The 20731-nt window shown below is 38.7% G+C and overlaps 1 protein-coding gene across 1 annotated transcript in view; it reads right to left on the bottom strand.

Annotated features, from left to right (window-relative positions):
- Cntnap2 (contactin associated protein 2) overlaps positions 1-20731 on the bottom strand; it is a 2081518-nt gene that overhangs the window by 734123 nt on the left and 1326664 nt on the right. Inside the window, exon 13 of the mRNA XM_042273149.2 lies at positions 18266-18466. Within this exon, the coding sequence (XP_042129083.1) occupies positions 18266-18466 (201 nt within the window). The remainder of the gene's footprint in view (positions 1-18265; positions 18467-20731) is intronic.

A 20731-nucleotide genomic window follows, 5' to 3' on the forward strand; every position in this document is an offset into this window, starting at 1 on the left:
TCAGTGGAAAGGTATAGTCCCTGTCAGGAAGTGATATTCAAAACAGATCAACAACAATGCTAAGCTTGCATTTTAAAAAGCCTTAAATATTTGATTATTATCTCCACTTTGTTCTCTCAGATTATTTTATTCACATTTATTTAATGTTATAAAAAAACCATTATCTTGCCGGGCGGTGGTGGTGCACGCCTTTAATCCCAGCACTCGGGAGGCAGAGCCAGGTGGATCTCTGTGAGTTCGAGGCCAGCCTGGGCTACCAAGTGAGTTCCAGGAGAGGCGCAAAGCTACACAGAGAAACCCTGTCTCGGAAAACCAAAAAAAAAAAACCATTATCTTCTATTTTGATAAAACCCAACCCTTTGCCAGATATGTATCTCTTCATGGTAAAATACTCTTACTCTGGATTGAGTTTTATAAAACTATATCATAATTTTATTTTACTTTTGCCTTTCCTGTGGTACTTTAAGCCTCAGATTAACTTGTACTTCACAATTTAACGGTGTACAATAACTCTTTGTTATTACTAGCCCGATTCTTTCCTTCCAAATGTTGTTCTCAATTTCAATAGCAAACATCTATTGCATGTAAGTCATTCCATGTGTTAACATTTCAGTCATTTCTACATGCTGTTACTTCCAGGAAGTTTGTGTCACACAGTATGGAAGTCTATTAATGGATTCATCATATCGGGGACAATTTGTGAAAAGAAGTCTTGCTTGGATGGTTCTTTAGTGGAAAATTTAAAGCATATATACGTATAGTATGTACACACATACACACACATATATATTTGTATTCCTTCACAGAAACAAACACACTGATTATATAAACCAATGTATGATTTAATTTCCTTCCACACACATGTATGCTTACTCGTATGCAAATTTAAATATATTCATACACATATAGCTATAGAGTCTACTGCAGTGTGGATATAAAATGTCCCCCATAGCCCATACTGTGAAAGCTTTGTCCCCAGTGCAGCAATACACAGAGATCAGGGCTTGAAGAACGGTTGGATTATGAGGGCTCTGATCTCATCAGTGGGTGATCACATTGGTGAATTCATGCTTTAATGGGTTGCAGGGGGGCTTTTTTTGTGTGTGTGGGGGGGTGACTTTTCTTTCTTACATCTTCTTGGCTGTCATAAGGTGAGCAGCCTGTCTCCACCATGCTCCTCCCATCTCATGTTTCCTTATCACAAATCCTAATCAATGGGGACAAGACATCACCAAGTTTGTTTCTCCAGTAATAGAAAGCTAATTAAAATAGATGTGGATATAGATGCATAGATGGTATAGAAAGATAAGTATATAGTCACTGAGACAGATGTATATTGTGGGGTTCTTCCTTAATTTGAGCAGTCTCCTTATTTCCAAATTGGAGGAAGAATAACGGATTGCCCAAGAACAGAAGGAAGAAAGAAAATCTTACCATTGATGATCTTGTCATTTCATTACCAGGCTTATATTAATTACATTGATATAGTCTATATATTTTAAAAACAGTCTTATGACACATTTCAGAGCAAACTAGGTACTTTAAGATACTCTACATTTTTGTTTTATTCTATTAGTTTAACTATTGTGAATCTGGTTATTTCAAAATTTAAGTCCTTTAGAAATCTATGGGATTTGTATGCACTGACTGTATTTTGAAAGGATACATTTCTTCTCTGCTTTTACTAAGACCACTTTACAACATTCTCTATTTTTTTCATTGTAAACTTATAAATTCATGCAACCTTATGGCTGTGGCTAATGGGCCAAAGGCTTTGTCCTGCTAGCTTTTAAAGTTTCTTCCTTTAGAGGTGAAGACCTACAGTCCATCTGCTCATAGTTGTTGTTTTGGGTACCTTCCCATTTGGATGGCTTGAAATACAGACAGAATAAAATGCTTGGTTTCTAGATAGGCTGTAGCGACTGCCTTCTGCAAAGCAAGATGAATTTGGTCTAACTAACATAACGACACAGTTATGTAAAAACTCTGGCTGGCTAGACAATGGGCTTGTTCTAAGTACATCACTGTCTTTGCTGTCCCAGCCTTCTTGAGGTTGTGTCTCCTTTGCTAGCATGCACAATGTTCTCACAATGTTCTCCTTTTTGGTCCTGAATGTGTTCATGCGTCTTTAGTGTGTGTTCTCTGTGTTGTTCCTGTCTGATACATATGAGCTTGACCTCAGAAAAGAAATTCCCTTCTCCTGACAGGAATCAGCCCCATAGTCTAAAAGCAAATGTCCCAGTTCAGGAAGTGAGTAGGATTGACTGTCTCTGTCAGTGTACTGCTACATATCATCATGTTCTGTGCCCTGCCCATCTCTGATCTTACTCATCCTAACTGGAGTTCTCAGAAAACAAGAGTAAATTAACAAAATGAGAAGGTAATATTGGATGCATTATTTATGATAAGTGTAGATACAGGAATGTCTTCTGGAAAGTTTTTTTTAATAAAAGGAAAATGTCAACATCTAGTGTTCATATTTTATCTGAAAAGAAATGGATATAAACTTTTGCAACATTTTTCAATTTCATCAACCTGCAATTTGCATGTTCTGAAATATCTTGATATTAAAAACATGAAAGTCAAGTAATCTATAGAAAGAGAAGCATGTTTTCATTTCTTTCACATAGAATGTTTCCCGATATGCTCACAAACAAATTGTCAGCTGAACCATCATTTCTTAAAATACTTGTCAGGGCCAAACAGAGAATATTGGATCAGAAGAGTTCAGAAGGGAGCTTTTAGAGCTCTTCTGAAATGTCCCTTTTGCCCTGCTGCTTAGTAAATATGCCCCAGCCTATAATTTTTGAATATAATAAAACAAATAATAGTGCTGCAGTCTAGAAGAAATTGCTAAAAGTGTTCAAGTGATTACTTTATTGGGTGGCCTCATATATTTTCTTTCTTCCAGTTTCGTTGTAGACACTACATGAGGCATAAAGACACATCAACTTGCATTTTAACATAGGCTTGGCCCAGCCGGGCGGTGGTGGCCCACGCCTTTAATCCCAGCACTTGGGAGGCAGAGCCAGGTGGATCTCTGTGAGTTCAAGGCCAGCCTGGGCTACCAAGTGAGTTCCAGGAGAGGCACAAAGCTACACAGAGAAACCCTGTCTCGGAAAACCAAAAAAAAAAAAAAAAAAAAAAAAAAAAAAAAAAAAAAAACCAAAAAAAAAACATAGGCTTGGCCTGAGTATGATATTGCTTGCTTGCTTGCCTTTTTTTTCTTTTGTTCTTTTTGAGTAAATTGATGAGCACTGGTGAGGCTACATTTCTTCAGATATGTGATGGAAATAGTGATGCGTGATTCTGAGTGTGAGAGCCGGTGTAATAGGCCCATTTACTCTCATTCCCAAGTAAATATTTAATAAATACCAATGCCATTTCTGTCTTGTCATCATCAGCACATCTCATTTAGGAATAATTATTGTTAAGCTTTATTTATCTAATGATATAAGGGATAATACATTTTGCTTACATTTGTGATCATGTGTCAAAAGAAAACAAAAATTGAGCAAGTTTCTTAAGGGAATTTACTACCTGAGGTGAGGGTCATGGAAGCCATAACAAACATAATAACATTATTGATTGTCCCGTAAAATCTCTTTACTTAGCAAACAGTCTTGGTAACTTGTAAGCATATATAATGTTTAATAGAATCCAGAGAAGTTTTACCATTTATAGGAAAAATGATAGCTTTGGAAACCTAGTCTCTGAAATAAAATATATGTATTATTTTGTTCATAGGCATGTCTATAAAAGTCTGCTCTTCTAACTTTGTTTCTCTGGTATTCTTTGTCACCTTTACTCTGCTTGGCAAAAGATTCAGATTCAAGTATAAAAGTTAGTGAAGGGAGTGGGGGTGAGAGAAAACCTTAGCCAGTAAAGTGCTTGTCATGCAAGCACGATGCTCTGAGTTCAATTCCAGAGTCCATGTGGGGTATATATACATGTGATCACAGCACTGGAAAGGTGCGGATGATTGGATCCATGGAACTCACTGACCAGTCAGCTTAGCCTAATTTTGAGCTCCAGGTTCAGTGAGAAAGTACTTCAATAAAAAATGGTGGATGATGACCTAGAATGACATCTAAGGTTTTATTTTCAACCATGTATATAGATGCAAACACACACACACACACACACACACACACATGAACACACATGGATACACACACACCACACACATGAACACACAGGGACACACACACACACACACACACACACACACACACACACACACACGGTTGTTGGTGGGGTGATAAAGGCTTGAGAGAGAGCCTGCTCATCTCTCTCAATGGAGAGACTTCCTTTGAAACAGCCTATTGAGAGAATTGAGAATTACCAAGTGAAGTCTATGTCCCTGTAACAAATGCCATCTTGCTGAAATGTGGAATAAAACCATCTGCAGCCTTTTTTGAAACAGCACAATGTGGTGGTATTGTGTTCTCTGAAATATTGTGCACACTAATAAACTTCTCTGGGGTCAGAGAACAGAACAGCCACTAGATACAGAGGCTAGAAAATGGTGGCACTCACACCTTTAATCCTAGCATTCCAGAGGTAGAAATCCCTCTGGATCTCTGTGTGTTCAAGGCCACGTTGGAAACAGCCAGGCATAGTGACACACACCTTTAATCCCAAGAAGTGAGCCTTTAATCTCAGGGAGTGATGGCAGATAGCAGAAAGGTATATAAGGCATGAAGACCAGGAACTAGAAGCTTTTGGCTGGTTAAGCTTTTAGGGCTTCTAGCAGCACAGTTCAGCTGAGATCTATTAGGATATGAGGACTCAGAGGCTTCCAGTCTGAGGAAACAGGGTCAGCTGAGGAACTGGCAAGGTGAGGCTTGTTCTGCTTCTCTGATCTTCCAGCATTCACCCCAATAACTGGCGTCAGGTTTGATTTCATTAATAAGAACTTTTAAGATTCCTACTACAGCACAAGGAAATGGAAGGCCTTTTTGCTTTAACAAATCTTCTAAATCCATCTGGATGTTATGAAATCAGTTATTGTCAACCAATGCCTGGAGATTTTATTTAGCGATTTGACATAAGACCCTTTTGTCAGCAAAGCAGAGTTGTTGGGCTTGAATCACCCTTAACAGGATTGCCCCACCTGTCTACAATGGTGCAGCTGCATATTCTTCAGCTGAGAGTATAAATTGTCACTACTCTAGAATGGGATCATGGAGTAGCTCACCTTAGAAGTAACCTTCATTGGTTGTGATGGTTGCCTTAAATGTTACGTTATGTGCAATGTCCAGTTGTGGACTCAAACACAAATGAAGGTTGCATATTAATGAAAGTGCAAAGTGACCTTTGCATAGGAGATCGTTCTAGCTCATCTACATGGGTTTCCTTCAGTGGTTGGAAACCCCAGAGTGGAGGCTGGAAACATCCTTTAGAAGAAGCCTCACCTATAGGTGGCTGCTGCATCTCTACCTAAGTGCCCCAGCTTGTCCCTCCTGATGATGAGCCTCATTTTGAATGTGCCTAGTTAGGCCCCACAATCCCATAAACAAATACCTGGCAGTAAATATCCAGTGCCATCCTTCCCTGGTCCTGTGCCTGGATGAACATGAACTATTAGCTCTCCTTAACAGTGCTATGCTATAGACCCTCTGCTTCCTCCCCTTCCTGTCATCCCAAATATTCTTAACCTGCCTTCCTAAAGAAACCTCTGCAAGCAAACAAGGGGAGAAACTAATTCACAAAACACATGCCCACATTTCTAGAAATTGTAATGGATTGTAAGTTGGTTCTCTGTTTTATCAATGATAAGTTCTAAAAGTCATAAACACAATGATTTTAATGTCATGGGTTTAAAACACTAGCTCATAGTTTAAGCTATGTTATTTGAAAGCACTCTGTTTGACCACGCTGTGTTTCCAAAGCACCTAACAAAGGGTTACATTACAAGAGCAAATTAGCAATTCTGCAGTAATATTCTATGGACTCCATAGAGTGATTTTTTTTTATTTGAGACTGGGTCTTTCTATGTAGCTTAGGCTATACTCAAATTTATGATCTCCATGCCTATCTTCCCAAGTATGAGGATTATAGGTGTGTGGTGCCACATATATCTTGGAAAGTATTTTCACAGTAAAAATGATTATTTTTTTCAGTATCTTGTGTAGGAGACAGGTTTTAAGCACAACTCATAATATCTGATAAATCAGGAATATTCTCATTTTATGGTGTCATAAGAATGGACAATATTTAGCTGGATGGTGGTAGCATACAATTTTAATCCCAGTGCTCAGGAGGCAGAGGCAGGCAGATCTCTGAGTTTGATGTCAACCTGGTCTACAGAGTGAGTTTTAGGACAACCAGAGCTATACTGAGAAACCCTATCTCAAACAAGCAAACAACAAAAAGAATGGATAATTTTAAACATAATTCATTAGTAAGAATCATTAATGTCATTATTAAGAATCACTAATGATTTGATATGAGCTAGGGAAGATAATGAAACTAATTTAATCCAATTTTGTTTTTGACGGACAGTATGTGTGAATATAAACAAAAACAGGGAGGAATATTCATGAAAGAATATTAAAATTCAAAATTCTTCCCTTTTACAGATTTGCCTAAAGTACTATTATCATTAAACATTTCAAGTTTATATTATTTCATTTATCCAATCTTTCAGAAGAACTTTTATAAATATCATTTTGTTTTTTTAGAGAGGAAGAGTCAAAAAGTATGGGATTTAAAAAAATAAGACAAATCTATTGTTTTCTAATATTTTTTGAAATTGGATAAAAAACATTTATTTCTTCATTTATATGATCTTTTATTACAAAGTAAAAAAGCAAATTAAAAACCTTGGCTTTATGATTTCTTAATATGCTGAAGTTTAACTAGTTTAAGTGCAATTACATGAACTCACATTTCTCACAAATTAGAAGAAACCTATATATTGAGAAACATTCAAGGAAAATTTAGTGATGGTATAGTTTCTGTGGTGTTATGATTTTTCTCACCTAATCTTTGTTTAGAAGAGATTACTAATAGTGTACTGTCCTGCCAGAAAACAAAAGGAAACATGGCCAAATAGCTACAAGGAAAAATGAATCTAAAATCTGGAATTCTCATACATACTTTAAATGTACACTTATTTAAAAGAAAGTCTTGCCTTGAAGGGATATCTATTTGAATTCAACCTTTGAGCATCAACATCTAGGTTCTGTCTAACCAGGAGGACATTAAGAAGATAATTTGTCAACTCTATGTATTGATATGAATAACCTCACAAATGTCCATGTTTCCATCTTTTTGAAGGAAACTAACTGTACACACAAGTACTGAGTAAGTCAAGTGGTAGATGTGAGCGGGCCTTATTGCTTTATAGAGAACGCTTAGTCCTTGATGTCTCACTTCAGAGCTCACCAACTTTGCAACTTCAGTTGATTAAAAAACAAACAAACAAACAAACAAACAAAAAACCCTCCACTGTTCCTTCTCTGCCTTTTAGGTATAAGTTCTTCCTGTAAAGTCTCTTTTACAGTTTGCATATATACAACTCCTTCATTCTTAAAATTATCAGCAATTCTTAATTCCTCCTTTTGTTCTGTCTGTGACTCCTCCAGCCAGTCACTGCTCCACCTATAAATATCCTGAAAATCATCACATTCTGTTTCACTTCTCCATTCATTCTGCAGTGGCCTCCAACAACAGTTACCCAGAGAGGTTTCCTCTTTAGTGTATCTCATCATTGGCCTTGTCTCAGTTTTCATTTTTGTTCATTTTTTTTCTTTGTGTATTTTTTTTATAAACAGTAATCTCCCTGAAAAAACTCCTGGTCTGATTCTGTTGGTTTTTACTGTTCTGATCATCACTTTTCAGTCCCTTCAGACAGCTGCATCCTTTCCTTCCATTAGCACCCTCCCTTTTAATTGGTACTGCCTTTCCTTTCCTCACATAAGCATCTCCTGTTTTCACTCCTCACATAAGCATCCACCATTGTTCACAGATGTCTGCCTTGGTTGTGCTCATCCACACAGAGGAAGAGCACACTTCTCCTTCCCCTTTAGTTAGGATTGGCAAAGCATGTGACTTGTTTTGGTTTACAAAATGTGGGCACACTTGATGTGCTTCTCTCTCTGGGAAGAGCTAGAGCTGAAGTCTCTATCTCCTAGGTCCTTGGAATAGCCATTATGAAGCTGGTCTAGAACCAAACAGACCAGAGAACTGAAGCAAAGTCAAAACTTCAGTGCCATCATTGAGATGGGTCAGTTTGGACTGTGTCCCTTGCTCTTCTAATATAAACACAAGAATAGAGAGCATGAGGACCCTTTCATTTCATTTTGGTTATTGGCTATGTTTATATGGCAATGAAGGGACAAACTACAGTAGTCTTTTTGGTGTCAATTAAAAGGATTTGCACCCTATGGGCCATCACCATCAAGATGAATGTCCTCAGTGTTAGCTCTTGAAACTCTCCACTCTCCAGATTTCCCTTCAAAAGCAGCCCTGCCAAAAAATGCCTTAGAGCTGCTGCTCAGCTTCCCAAGTCAAAAGATTGAGCCACCACGGAATTTTCCTCATTTACTCTATGTAAGTCATTTGATTCTTTCACCTTAACCTTGAATAAGTTTTTCTTCCTCTCTCAGTCCTGGTGGGCCTCTCAGACACCCACAGACACTGTGCTGGGAGGTCCCTTCACACCAGCTCTGTCTTCTACTCCCTTCTCCATGTGACAACCTGAATGTACAGCTTGCAGCCATCCCTTTCCCCTCCAAGGAATAATGTTCAGTGTGAAACCCACAGGGGTGCAGGGTTGATCTCCAGGCTCCTGTCCTGCCTCTGTGGCCTCCCGTTCTCTTCCAGTCTCTTATTCTTTTCTGTTAAGTTCTTCACACCAGAAGACAGAGCTGGTGTGAAGGGACCTCCCAGCAGTGGTGGCTCAATCTTTTGACTTGGGAAGCTGAGCAGCAGCTCTAAGGCTTTTTTTCATTTTAGTATCAGTGATATCTCTAACCTGGAGCCTCATCCATTTTTTTTTCTTAGTCAACTTGTGTGAATTCTTCCATCAGCTTACATGCTACATTTCCTGAGATACAGGAAATGCATACGCATCAGCCATCATTAATTCCCCTTCACATCTTCCTAGCCGAGACTCTCATGACTGCCTGCCGATGCTGTCTACACAGCCTCACATAGCTCTTTTCCCTGATGCCACTCTGCGTTTTTGGTTGACAGTGTCTGCCCTGTCAATTCTAGCCACTGCAATGTGCAATGTTATTAGCATTATTAGACAACTTTCTAAATGTGTTTTTCCCTCTTTCTTTGCTTCTTTTCTTCCTTAAACATTTACTTATTTAATTGTGTATGTGTGAATATTTATGCATGTATCTGTGTGTGTGTGTGTGTGTGTGTGTGTGTGTGTGTGTGTGTGTGTGTGTGTAATCTCTACTGTAATGCATATAGAGATTAGAGAACAATTTGCTTTTTTTTTTTTTAATTCTATCATGTGGATCCTAAACTCATCAGGCTTGGCAGCCAGTACTTCTACCCACTGAGACATCTTACTGGACCTATAATTTTATTTAGACAGATCTTTAGTAAAGTCTGGTTTTAAACTCCCTGTGTAGCCTACAATGGCCTTAACCTTGAATACAAGTGCTGGGAGTACAGACTGCACCATGATACCATTTAATGCAGTGCTGGAGATTGAACCCAAGGCTTTCATGTTAGGCAAGCACTCTACCGACTGAGCTACCCTGCTGGCCCCGACTGTATTCTTCAGTATTGTCTTTGTCTCATTGGACTAAGCCCTCCAGTTTTCTGGTTTTTTTGTTTTATTTTGAGACAGGGTTTCTCTGTGTAGCTTTGTGCCTCTCCTGGAACTCACTCTGTAGCCCAGGCTGGCCTCGAACTCACAGAGATCTGCCTGGCTCTGCCTCCTAAGTGCTGGGATTAAAGGTGTGCACCACCACTGCCGAGCTTCCCTCTGGTTTTAATACTAAAATTAGGGCCCATAACTAATCAGATAAATGGTTTACCTTTTGATTCATATACTGATTAGTAACAATGAGTTTCATTTACTTAAAACAATTTTTGGCTGGAATTGGTTAATGCCTTTTAAAATGTCTAAACCGTTTCAAGAGTTAAACACCAAGATTTTTTTTTTTTAAGACTGGAAAATAGAAAGTTGGAAAAAAATGGTTTTCTTGAAAAGTACACCAAAGTTTAGATTTTTATTTTTTATTTTGGTAAAAATAGGTTATAAGTCACAATGCTAAAGTTTTGTTTTCTTCTCCTTTGGTTGCCACTAAATCATGGTTTAGTATCATCAAAGTATATTGAATTTTACACAGCTTACTTTACAGGCAAAAATTGTGAACATAACTCCTTTTCAATAGATACAAAATCTAATAGTAAACTACCCGAAAGGATGGATAATTTATATGGCTTCTTCCAACATAAAAAGCAATAAAAGTCTAACTGATGGGAACTAGGCTATATTGAGAAATTAAAAGAAATGAAACCCTGGAAACCAACAAACAGCACTAAATATCATCAGAAAGACATGAAACACAGCCCCCCACACTTCTGCAATTAAATAAATCTTCATATATGCAGGAAATGAATACTTCAGGAGAAAATTCTGAATTAGAAACTATAATAGGATTTGCAAAATAAATATATGAGTGCAGTACATTCGAAGACACCCAAATAGGTGATTTTAAACAGGCTAGCAGGTCCTGTCTAAATAAGTGAAGCACCTTAGCCATCTGAAGGCACTGGGGTTATAGACTAGTACTGTATTCCAGCAGGATATAAATTTATCTTTCTCCCACTGCCTGACTTTTCAGATTCAAGTTCTTTGTGTGTGTGAAGAGGCAGGGTGTGTATAAGGGTATGTGTATATGTATAGGTTTATGGGTGTGTGTGTGTGTGTGTATGTATGGGTATAAGGTTGTGTGTGAGGGTATGTGTATATGTACGTGTGTGTGTGTGTGTGTGTGTGTGTGTGTGTGTATGTGTTTGTGTGTGTGTGTGTGTGTGTGTGTGTGTGTGTGTGCATGCAGAGGTAAGAGGGAAACTCAGATGTCATCCCTCAGGCTCTGCCAGTTATTTATTTATTTATTTATTTATTTATTTATGTTTCTTTATCTTTGTTTATTTGTTTTCTTGTCTGTTTATTCATTTGCTTGGCATGATGGTTTCGCTGGCCTGGATGGAGCTTGCCAAGCCGGCTAGGTAGACTCCTGGGAAGGCCTCGGGATCTGCATGTCTCTTCCTCCTCTGTCTCAGTTATAGGATTATGAGCTCATGCCATCATATTCAGCATTTTTTACCCGAAGGACATTGAGTTTAAAATCAGAAGGGGGCATTTATAAGTAAACAAGGTATCTCACAAGACAAACAGAGGATCGTGGCATGAACATTCTCCTTCAGATTTCCCGACTCCCGAGTTAAGCACACACTGCCTGTGGCACTGGCAAGGGAAGGAACAACGGAGTGGGGAGAGGAACCCTGTGAACTCATCAGATGCTCAGTCTGCTTACTTCTGCTTGGCTGTGAGTTTACAAGTACACTTCAGGCAAGAGGAAAGAAAAGGTTAACTATGTTGAAATTTGTATTTCTGTGTAGTCCAGCTAGTTTTTGTACTTGAAATGGCTCCTGAGGTCCATTATTAGGTGTTCACAATTTTCAGTTGGCAATCCCATTTTACCATGTCTTTTCATCCCAAAGAAACCTAGGTTCAGCTTAGTCTTGAATAATGTCTGGAGATTATTGCCAGCACTCCACTGGTCAAGCTGACCAACTTCCTGTGCTCACTTCTAGACTCTCAAAAGTATTTCCCCATAGATGGGTGCAGTAATCCTCACAAAAGGATTTTGCTTTTTTTCCCAGTGTAGAAGTGATGGTAATGAAGACATCTGTGTAAGAATCATAAACTACTCCATATATATATATATATATATATATATATATATATATATATATAGTTTTATATATATATAAACTACTAAAAATGTCATTTGAGCATTTGTTTTGAACAACAAACTCGGGGGGAAAAGATTAAACCATGGACGACAATATAGGAAACATTCAAAGGCAGAGCCAAAAATTCTATGCTACTAAAAGTGCCCTTGGCACTAGACTCTCTACAAAACCTCCATCTGTTGCTTTAACTTAAAGACTACTGGCTAGCTTTCACAACAGTTTCATTAATAAGCCGAGAAGTCACCATTGTGAAAGCAGTGAAAGCAAGCTGAGAAAGCGACTATTTAAAATACAGGTTCTGGCTTGAACTCAGGTCCTCATGCTTAACAACATGCAAACACTGAGTGTCTCTACAGCCTCTCAGATTCTGAAAGGACTTGTTTCAGAAGCAGATTCAGTCAAGGCAGGTCCAGTCCCCTCTTCCCAGATTGAGCCAAGTGTCCCTGCATAAGTCCCAGGTTTCAAACAGCTATCTCATGCAGCAAGCCCAGGACCTGGTACCACTGCCTAGATGCCTCCCAAACAGATCAAGCCAATCAACTGTCTCACCTATTCAGAGGGCCTGATCCAGTTGGGGGCCCCTCAGCCTTTGGTTCATAGTTCATGTGTTTCCATTCGTTTGGCTATTTGTCCCTGTGCTTTATCCAACCTTGGTTTCAACAATTCTCGCTCATATAAACCCTCCTCTTTCTCGCTAGACTCCCAGAGCTCCACCCGGGGCCTAGCCGTGGATGTCAGGTTGATCTCAGTCCTCGGGGGTGGCCTTGATCTGGAGGTGGTGGGAATGGGAGGTGGGCTGGGGGGAAGAGGAGGGGGGCAGGAAGGGGGAGAACAAGGGAATCTGTGGCTGTTATGTAGAACTGAATAGTATTGTAAAATAAAATAAATAAAATAAAAAAAAAGAAGCAGATTCAACTTTTTTCCAATGAGTTTTGCCTTTTTCATATTATTACATTCATAATTCTGAGGCTAAAATATTAAAATATGCTGACAACCTTTGGATAACCACAATCTGTTTTCTCAAATTGGGTAATACTTGGTTATTTCCATTGATATGACCTCATTCCAATTTATATATGGAACTACACAATTTGTATTACTTTTGTTTCTATATATTTATATGATTGGTTAAGAGCAAATAAATTCATAATCACATTGAAAACTGAACATGACTATAAGGGATAGCCAAAAAAATATTTTAAAGGTGATTCCATTTTCAAATTTTGTAATAACAATGGATAATACTGTAATCCACATATTACCATCCTCTTAGAAGTCATGAGAAACCAATAATGATTGAGGAAGTCTACATTTGCTCCCTAACAGTATGGCACAAACAAATAGTAATCAATAGAAATGCACATGCTCTACACGCCTATCAATTCTTAGTCCTAAGTGTCTTAGAAGCTACAGAGCCTCAAATGACGTCTGGAGAATAAGGCTCTTAAAATAAAGAATAACATTTAAGCGCATAGCTATTACAGCTTCATTTGATATTCATTTTAATTGCAACGACTATAATGAATATACTTTGCATTCAAACAGATGCCAACGAGTGCTTCTGAAGAAGTTCCAGTATAATTCAGTCTTAGTTACAGAATGACTAAGTGGATATTTAAAATCAGACGTTACCACGAAAGAGGAAAGAAACAATTATAGCAAGCGTTAGTCCCTTAAAACAACTAATTAAAGTTTTTTATTAAATTCTCTTCTTTCTTAGTTGGACTGCTGCAGCCTCCGGTCCACAGGGAGCTTTGACGTGCTACTGCGCTTCTGCCCCTGTGCTGCGCAGTAGCTCACCCGGGAAGGAGAAAAGGGGAGTGGGGGAAAGGACACTGGAGAGTGGGCAGAAACCCACTTTGCAATGTCTAGAGATTGTTCCATCAGTTGGATTAAAAACAACACTGTATTAGTGCGATTTAGCTGAAAAAAGCAGTCAATTACGTATGCCATTTTAATTTTACCTGTCCAGAGAATCCTTATTTCTTTTAGTCCTCTCCAACATAAAGGACTGACTACTTAGATTTAAACAGGAGAAGCACACATGCCATCAACAGTGTTTCCCAATAATGGCTCACAAAACCACCTGTGAATGTTTGCTGAAAGCAGTCATTCCCTAATCCCAACCAAATCCCATCAAAACCTGTGTGAAGGGCCTTGGAATCAGAACTACGATAAACAACCCAAAAATGTGCATGCTTGTTCCTGTTTAAGAAGAAATGTTTATGCGTTCATAAAGGAATATTTGAAGCTATGCACTTTCCTTCAAATTAGCAAGTATGTATCAAGAACAGATCCTGTGTGAATGAAAAAAATGATAGGGTATTTGGGCAGAAGAGGAGGCAGAAACAATGTAAGAGTCAGAGGGGATGGAGGACACCAGGAGACTAAGGCCCTGGAGTCAAGTGAACAAAGCTTATATGTACTCATGGAGAGTGAAACAGCAAGCACAGGGCCTGCACGGGTCTGCACTGGGTCTGTACTGGGTCCTGGTCATGTATATTATAGCTTTCAGTTTAGTATTTTCATGGGACTCCCGAGTGTGTGAATGACTGGGTGTCGGATCCTTGTACCTGCTCTTGGGCTCTTTTCCTTCTGTTGGGCTGTCTTGTCCGGCTTTGATGGGACTGTTTTTGTTTTATCTCATTGTATTTTATCTTGTTATATTTGTGTTATCTCTTAAAGTCTGTTCTTTCTAGTGAGAGACAGAAAGGGAGTGGATCCTGATGGGTGGAGAGGTAGTGAGGAACTGGGAGGAATAAAGGGAGATGAAACTCTTATCAGGAATGAGAAAAATATGTTTTTAATAATAGAGGAAAAAAGGAAAGAATAATAAGGTGTTTCTAAAATGCCCAGTGCACATGATGATAATTCTCAAAGAACATTTTAGGTATAACGACAACCTATAAATGTCTTAAAATAGAATGTTGGATTCTCTGAAAACGTAAGTAAAATATTGTATTTATTGTGAAAGTTAGAAATTCACTCTTGTAGTAGTTCTTTCCTGAAAAGGTCATCTGGAGGTCAAAGGGAAAAGTATCTACTTTATTTTAGAAAATGTAACTTACTACAAAACAAATTTATTGTTATAGTTTTGCCCATGGCTGTGATGAAATATCTTCACAAAAAGCAACATAAGGGAGAAAGGGTTTATTTGGCTCACAGTCAAGGTTACAGTCCATCATTTCAGGGAAGTGAAGACAGGAGCTTGGAGCAACTAGTCACATCCATCCACCATCAAGAGTTAGGAGCAATGAATTAACCCGTGTACAGAGTAGTTAGCTTTATCTACTCTTATACAGTTCAAGATTTCCTGCCTAGGGAATGCTGCCACCCACAGTGGGGAGCTCTTTCCTCAAATAAATAACCAATCACTATAAACTCTCACAGACCAACCCTGTCTATATAACCTCTCATTTATACTCCCCCTCTTAAGTGATTCTAGATTTTCAAGTTGACAGTTAAAATTGTCATATTTCTCTTATTTTTCTCAAGCTTTGTATATCATACACTATATAAAAGAGAGCAAGAGGGATGTCAGATTCCTTGTGTGGCTGATAGAAAAATATTATTAGTGAAGGAAAGAGGGAAGGCTACGTATTAAACCAAAAGAAATAAAGGTTAGTTGCCTTAATAAGCCTTAAATCAGTTCTCCTGGTACCTAAACTGTAAGTTATTAGTATACTTATTTGACAGCTCTCCTGCATTTTTAAAAAATATTATTATATTTTAACTACTAGAAGAATTTGATAATGAAAATTTGACTATACCAATGAAAGTACCAAGATTTCTTTCTGATGAGCAATTTGTCCCATTCCAGGACTGGAGAATAATTAACTGAAATCTGTGAACAGAGCCTCTGTGAAGAGCACTCACTCATGAAACAGAGAAAAACAAGCAGATGAGATTCATTAATGACTCTTTCTGCCCTTGGTTTTTCCACAGTCATTGCTAGCAGTGTAAGCAGGGTCCAGGAAAAAATTTCTGAGAGCAGTCAAGGACAACAGAAACACCTGTTGGGCTGTGTAGAACTCTCAAATTCTCAGAGTTGGTCTACAGCCCATTCAGATGTGACATCATCTGAGAACTCATCATGTATCTGCTAGAACCACTAAGCAAAATGCCAGAGGCATGCAGGAAGCTGGGCAGTGAGAATGTGTTCCCTTGTTGTTCAGGAGGAAAGAAGCCTAAGTTCAAGGAGCTGGTAGATTTAGTTTGGCATGCCAGGGGCCTCCTTATCATGTCCATACATTGCAGAGAGGGGCTGGGAGATAAAGAAGAGAGAGAGACAGATAGGGAGAGAGAGTGTGAGGGAGAGGGAGGTTGAGAGAGAGAGAGAGAGACACAGAGAGAGACAGAGAGACAGAGAGAGACAGAGAGAGAGACAGAGAGAGAGAGAACTTTAATCTTCTGTAAAGCTGCCAATCCAGTTGGGATTAGGACATCTCTATTCTGACTACACTTGATATTATTATCAACTAAAAGCCATATCTCCAAATACAGCCATTTTGGGAACCAGGGCTTCCACATACGTATCATTAGAAACACAGTTCATTTCATGGCACTCAAAACAAATGTGTACTTTCAACCTCATTTTAGATCCATTGTATCAAAGACAAAGGGAGTGGAACCTGACCACTCTGGTTTCCTAAGTTCTGTGTGTTGTTCTCAAGCCCACGCAGGCTCAGAAACACGTAGACTCACAAGGACAGGTGGGGACTCAGTCCACAGCATAGCGTTTACTTGCACCCACCCACGTCCATACTCACTGCCCAGGCCAGGGCTTCTGAACAGCACCAGAAGAGCCATTCACATCACATCTACTGCCGTTCATTCCCAAGCATCAACCTGGGGACTTCTCTTTGCTTTTTCAGTGACACACTGCTTCAACATGCCAACCATAAACATCTTTCTGCCAAACAATACAAGGCCTAATTTTCTAAACCTATCATTTTTATATTTTCAGATTTTACTCTTCTAGAGTCTATGGTGTACACTATAAACACACTAATAGCACAAGGCTTTGCACAGGAGAAACACACAATCACAAAAGCATCTATATTTTGCCTCTAACTCTTCTCCACAAGCAGTTACCAAAGAATGCTGATCTAATCCAGTGCTGATTTAGGGCATCGCATAGCCCACTACTCTTTGACCCAATGCAATGATATAATAATGTTTATTAATTAAAAATATACCATTCATGTCTTTACATGCCCTAGACCTCATAGATGCCTAATATCGTACCTCACCAAAACAGACATTCTTTTCCCAATTGAACAGAAAAAAAAAAAACCATGGGAAAGTGAGGCCAGATAACAAGGGATCCATAGTAGAACATTGTCACTATAGTCTGTAATAGTTATATTACATTCTTGAAAATTGTTTTTGCCACAAAAAGGTAAGGTACACATATACAAATTAGCTTGATTTAGCCATTCTGCAATCATATTTCAAAATACATTGCTCATGATAAATAGATAACAGCTTTACTTACTGCATAACATAGGCAAATACACAGAAGTTCAACTTCAATGAACATCCCAAAGATGCATCTGGAAAACCCCACAGCTGCAAATCTGAAGGCACTATTCCCTTCACTCAAGGCTCATGCTCACTTTTGGTGCTGTGTTGTGGACCAAAGAATGCATATCTTTGCCCACATCTTAAATTTAGTGTCATGCCTCACCCCCAACACATGAGGCGTTCTTGCGGAGAATGCATTTTGAGTATAACTTTGGGGGCTTCTTTGTTCTCTAAACCCCAAAACAGTCTTGTGCACACATATACACTATATATTAGTAAAATAGACCATCATGATAGGAACTTCAGGGAGGGTTTCTTAAGACAGATACTGTTAAAGGACAGCAAAGAGCCCTAAAATCTCTTGCTGCTTTATACCAGATTTCCTGGCAGACAGCCTTCAGAAGGCTTTCATCTTTACGTTAAAGATACCAGAGGACCTCAAAGAGCAACACTTGAAAGCTCACAAGGAGCTCTGACAAACTTTTGCCCAAGGCAACTGCTTGATGAACAAGTATTAACAGCACACCTTGTATATGTGCATACAACCAAAAAAAAAAATCCATGAACTTAAAATAATGGAATTGCTTTAAAAGCCATGCATTCTGAGCTTCGCTGTCCAGAAAACAATCCCAATGATTACAATGGACTTATTTACAGCCGTCTGCACACTAAAGAGCGATGAGTGGACGAGAAGATAATAAGCCACACCTGTTGGATTGTTCAGGCAATTGCAAATACCAGCTGAGAGAGTAATTAAAAGCGATGTTCCATCGCAGCCTACCTGGAGTGTTCAACAACCTGGACATCCTGCAGAAGTAGGAGACGTACTGCTCACAGTATTCGGCGCTGCTGGTGATGGCACTGATCTGGTCCATGGAGGCACTGTAGATGAGCTGTGTCACCGAATACTTTTCTGGGTTGTAGCCTACCACTGTCGTCTGCATCTGTAAGTCGTGAGACACTATGGTCCACACCTTGTCCTCTGTGGGCAGAGAGAAAATTAAGACAGCGGCTCATTAGTACTCCCATACTCCTTCAAACATCAGAAGATAATTGAGCTACATTTTAGTTGCTATTTTCATTAAATTGGTATAAACCTGAATGAGAGGGAGCAGTTCTGACAGTATTTTAGTGTGTGTGTGTGTGTGTGGTGTGTGTGGTTATACCTGTGAGTCTGTGTGTTGTATGCACATGTGTATGTGTGTACCTGCCTGCAAGTGCAGTAGAGGGGCATGTCAAGTGTTTTTCTCCATCATTTCCTACTATACTTTTTAAAAATTGCTTTTGTCGTACTGATCCACTTACACAGCCAAGATCTGACTGCTTTTTTTTTTAAATCAGATAATTTCAATGAACTCAGAAATAAAAACATCACTCTGGTAGATTAAGAAAGCCACTCAAACACTTGCCCATGCCTAAACTCTGTACATCTGGATGGACTTCTATCTATTTAAAATAGCCTTTATGAAGCAATGGAGCTTTGCTTAGTGTTTTATATTTTCATTTTAAATTACATTTTGATTCACTTATCTACCACAATAAAGGGAAAAATCTATGCAAAATTGAAGCTAGGAAAACAATTAGCTTTATGTCCTCTTCCACAACTGTGTGTCCTTTTGTCTATATTTTGTCCTTCCTTGACACCAAATATTACTTTTCCTAGATAATTTTTTCTAAATATTATACTATATCCACACTTACAGCTGTTTACATACATACATGGACACATTACAGTTCAGCTTCCACATGAGTGAGAACATGAGTATTTTTTTGAGTTTTATGTGACCTTGATTAATATTATATACTCCAAGTCCATCTTCCTGAAAATTTCATTTTTTTCATTTACAGCTCTTCCATTTTACATATGTATTATATTAACATTATCTCACCTTACCTTTTGAGATGGGGTCTCTTACTGAGCCTGAAGCTCACAGTTTTGACAGGGTTGACCAGCTGGCAAACTCCAAGGATCTGCCCACTTGTATGCCCAGTGTTTGGATTTGCTAAGTCATACAGCCATCCCCATCCTTTATGTGGGTGCTGGGAATTTGAACCCAGGCTCTCTTCCTTTCATAGCAATTCCTCTTAGCTGATGAGCTATCTCCCTAGTGCTATCTCTTCTTGTCTTAGATCTATGTTCTGCTTTTAATAACAAAGTAGAAAAATAATACTTTATTAAAATAATGAAAGACATTGTTTCACTAACCGAAAGGAATGTTGTTTCTGGTCGGGATGTTGACATCTGTCTGCAGCCCCAGTGTGAAGCTCACTGTCTCCCTACTATATCCTGACTTTGAAACATACCACTTGCCTTCTGGTAATTCAGTTGTCTCTCTTTCTCAAGTGGCCTCCACCCCATTAAACCATAGCCCTTTCTGAAGGCTGTTTGCTCTTAACAGAATATGCATCATCCCTCTCTTGTGAACAAATAATCTTTCACGCTGGCCTTTTTGACAAAAGAGACACCCCCTTTTCTGGCATTGAAATGTTCTATACAGTGTGGAGTGAGGTGAGAGAATAATTATCATTGTGTTTGGGAACCTGGGAGTCTCAATGAAGAAGAAGCAGAATCGATTATAAGCTTTATAAAATTAAATTAAAACTCCTTCTCTATTTGAATTTTAATTGAAAACATCAGTATGAACCTAAGACAATATCTTTATTTTGAAATGTTAACCTATTCTTGAACTTAGTACAATGAAAAAAAATCTTCAGAACAAGATGCTATGCCTAATACCAAATGCCATCATTAAATACTATTTGCCATTAAGAGAAGAAATTAGGATCTATGAAGGAATGTCTGCTTCCTGGGCTATAAATAAACATGCTGAAAGGAGAGCCAGGGGCAACCCACCGTTTCAGAAACAAATATGCCATTGCACACTGAGGCAGTTCAAAAAAACCTGTAAGAAACTAGGCATGTTGTACCTGCCTGTAACCCTAGAGCCGCGAAGGGCAGAGGCAGGAGAATAACTGGTACTTGCTGCTGTCAGCCAAGCTTTAGGTCAGGGAGAGATCCTCTCTCAGGACAGTAAAGGAGAGAGCAATAGGTCAGGATAGCAGTGTTCCCCTCCTCTCTCTCTCTCTCTCTCTCTCTCTCTTTCTCTCTTTCTCTCTCTCTCTCTTAAAAAGGAGTGGCTGAATTTGGTGTAGGTAAGGGCAATTAGAATAATGAAGGTAAAGTTTAAAACTTTAACCAAAATCTATATGCTTTTAAGGTGGTAATTAATGCTGGCATTAGATATAT

The sequence above is a fragment of the Peromyscus maniculatus genome, chromosome 3 (assembly GCF_049852395.1).
Source record: "Peromyscus maniculatus bairdii isolate BWxNUB_F1_BW_parent chromosome 3, HU_Pman_BW_mat_3.1, whole genome shotgun sequence".
NCBI lineage: Eukaryota > Metazoa > Chordata > Mammalia > Rodentia > Cricetidae > Peromyscus > Peromyscus maniculatus.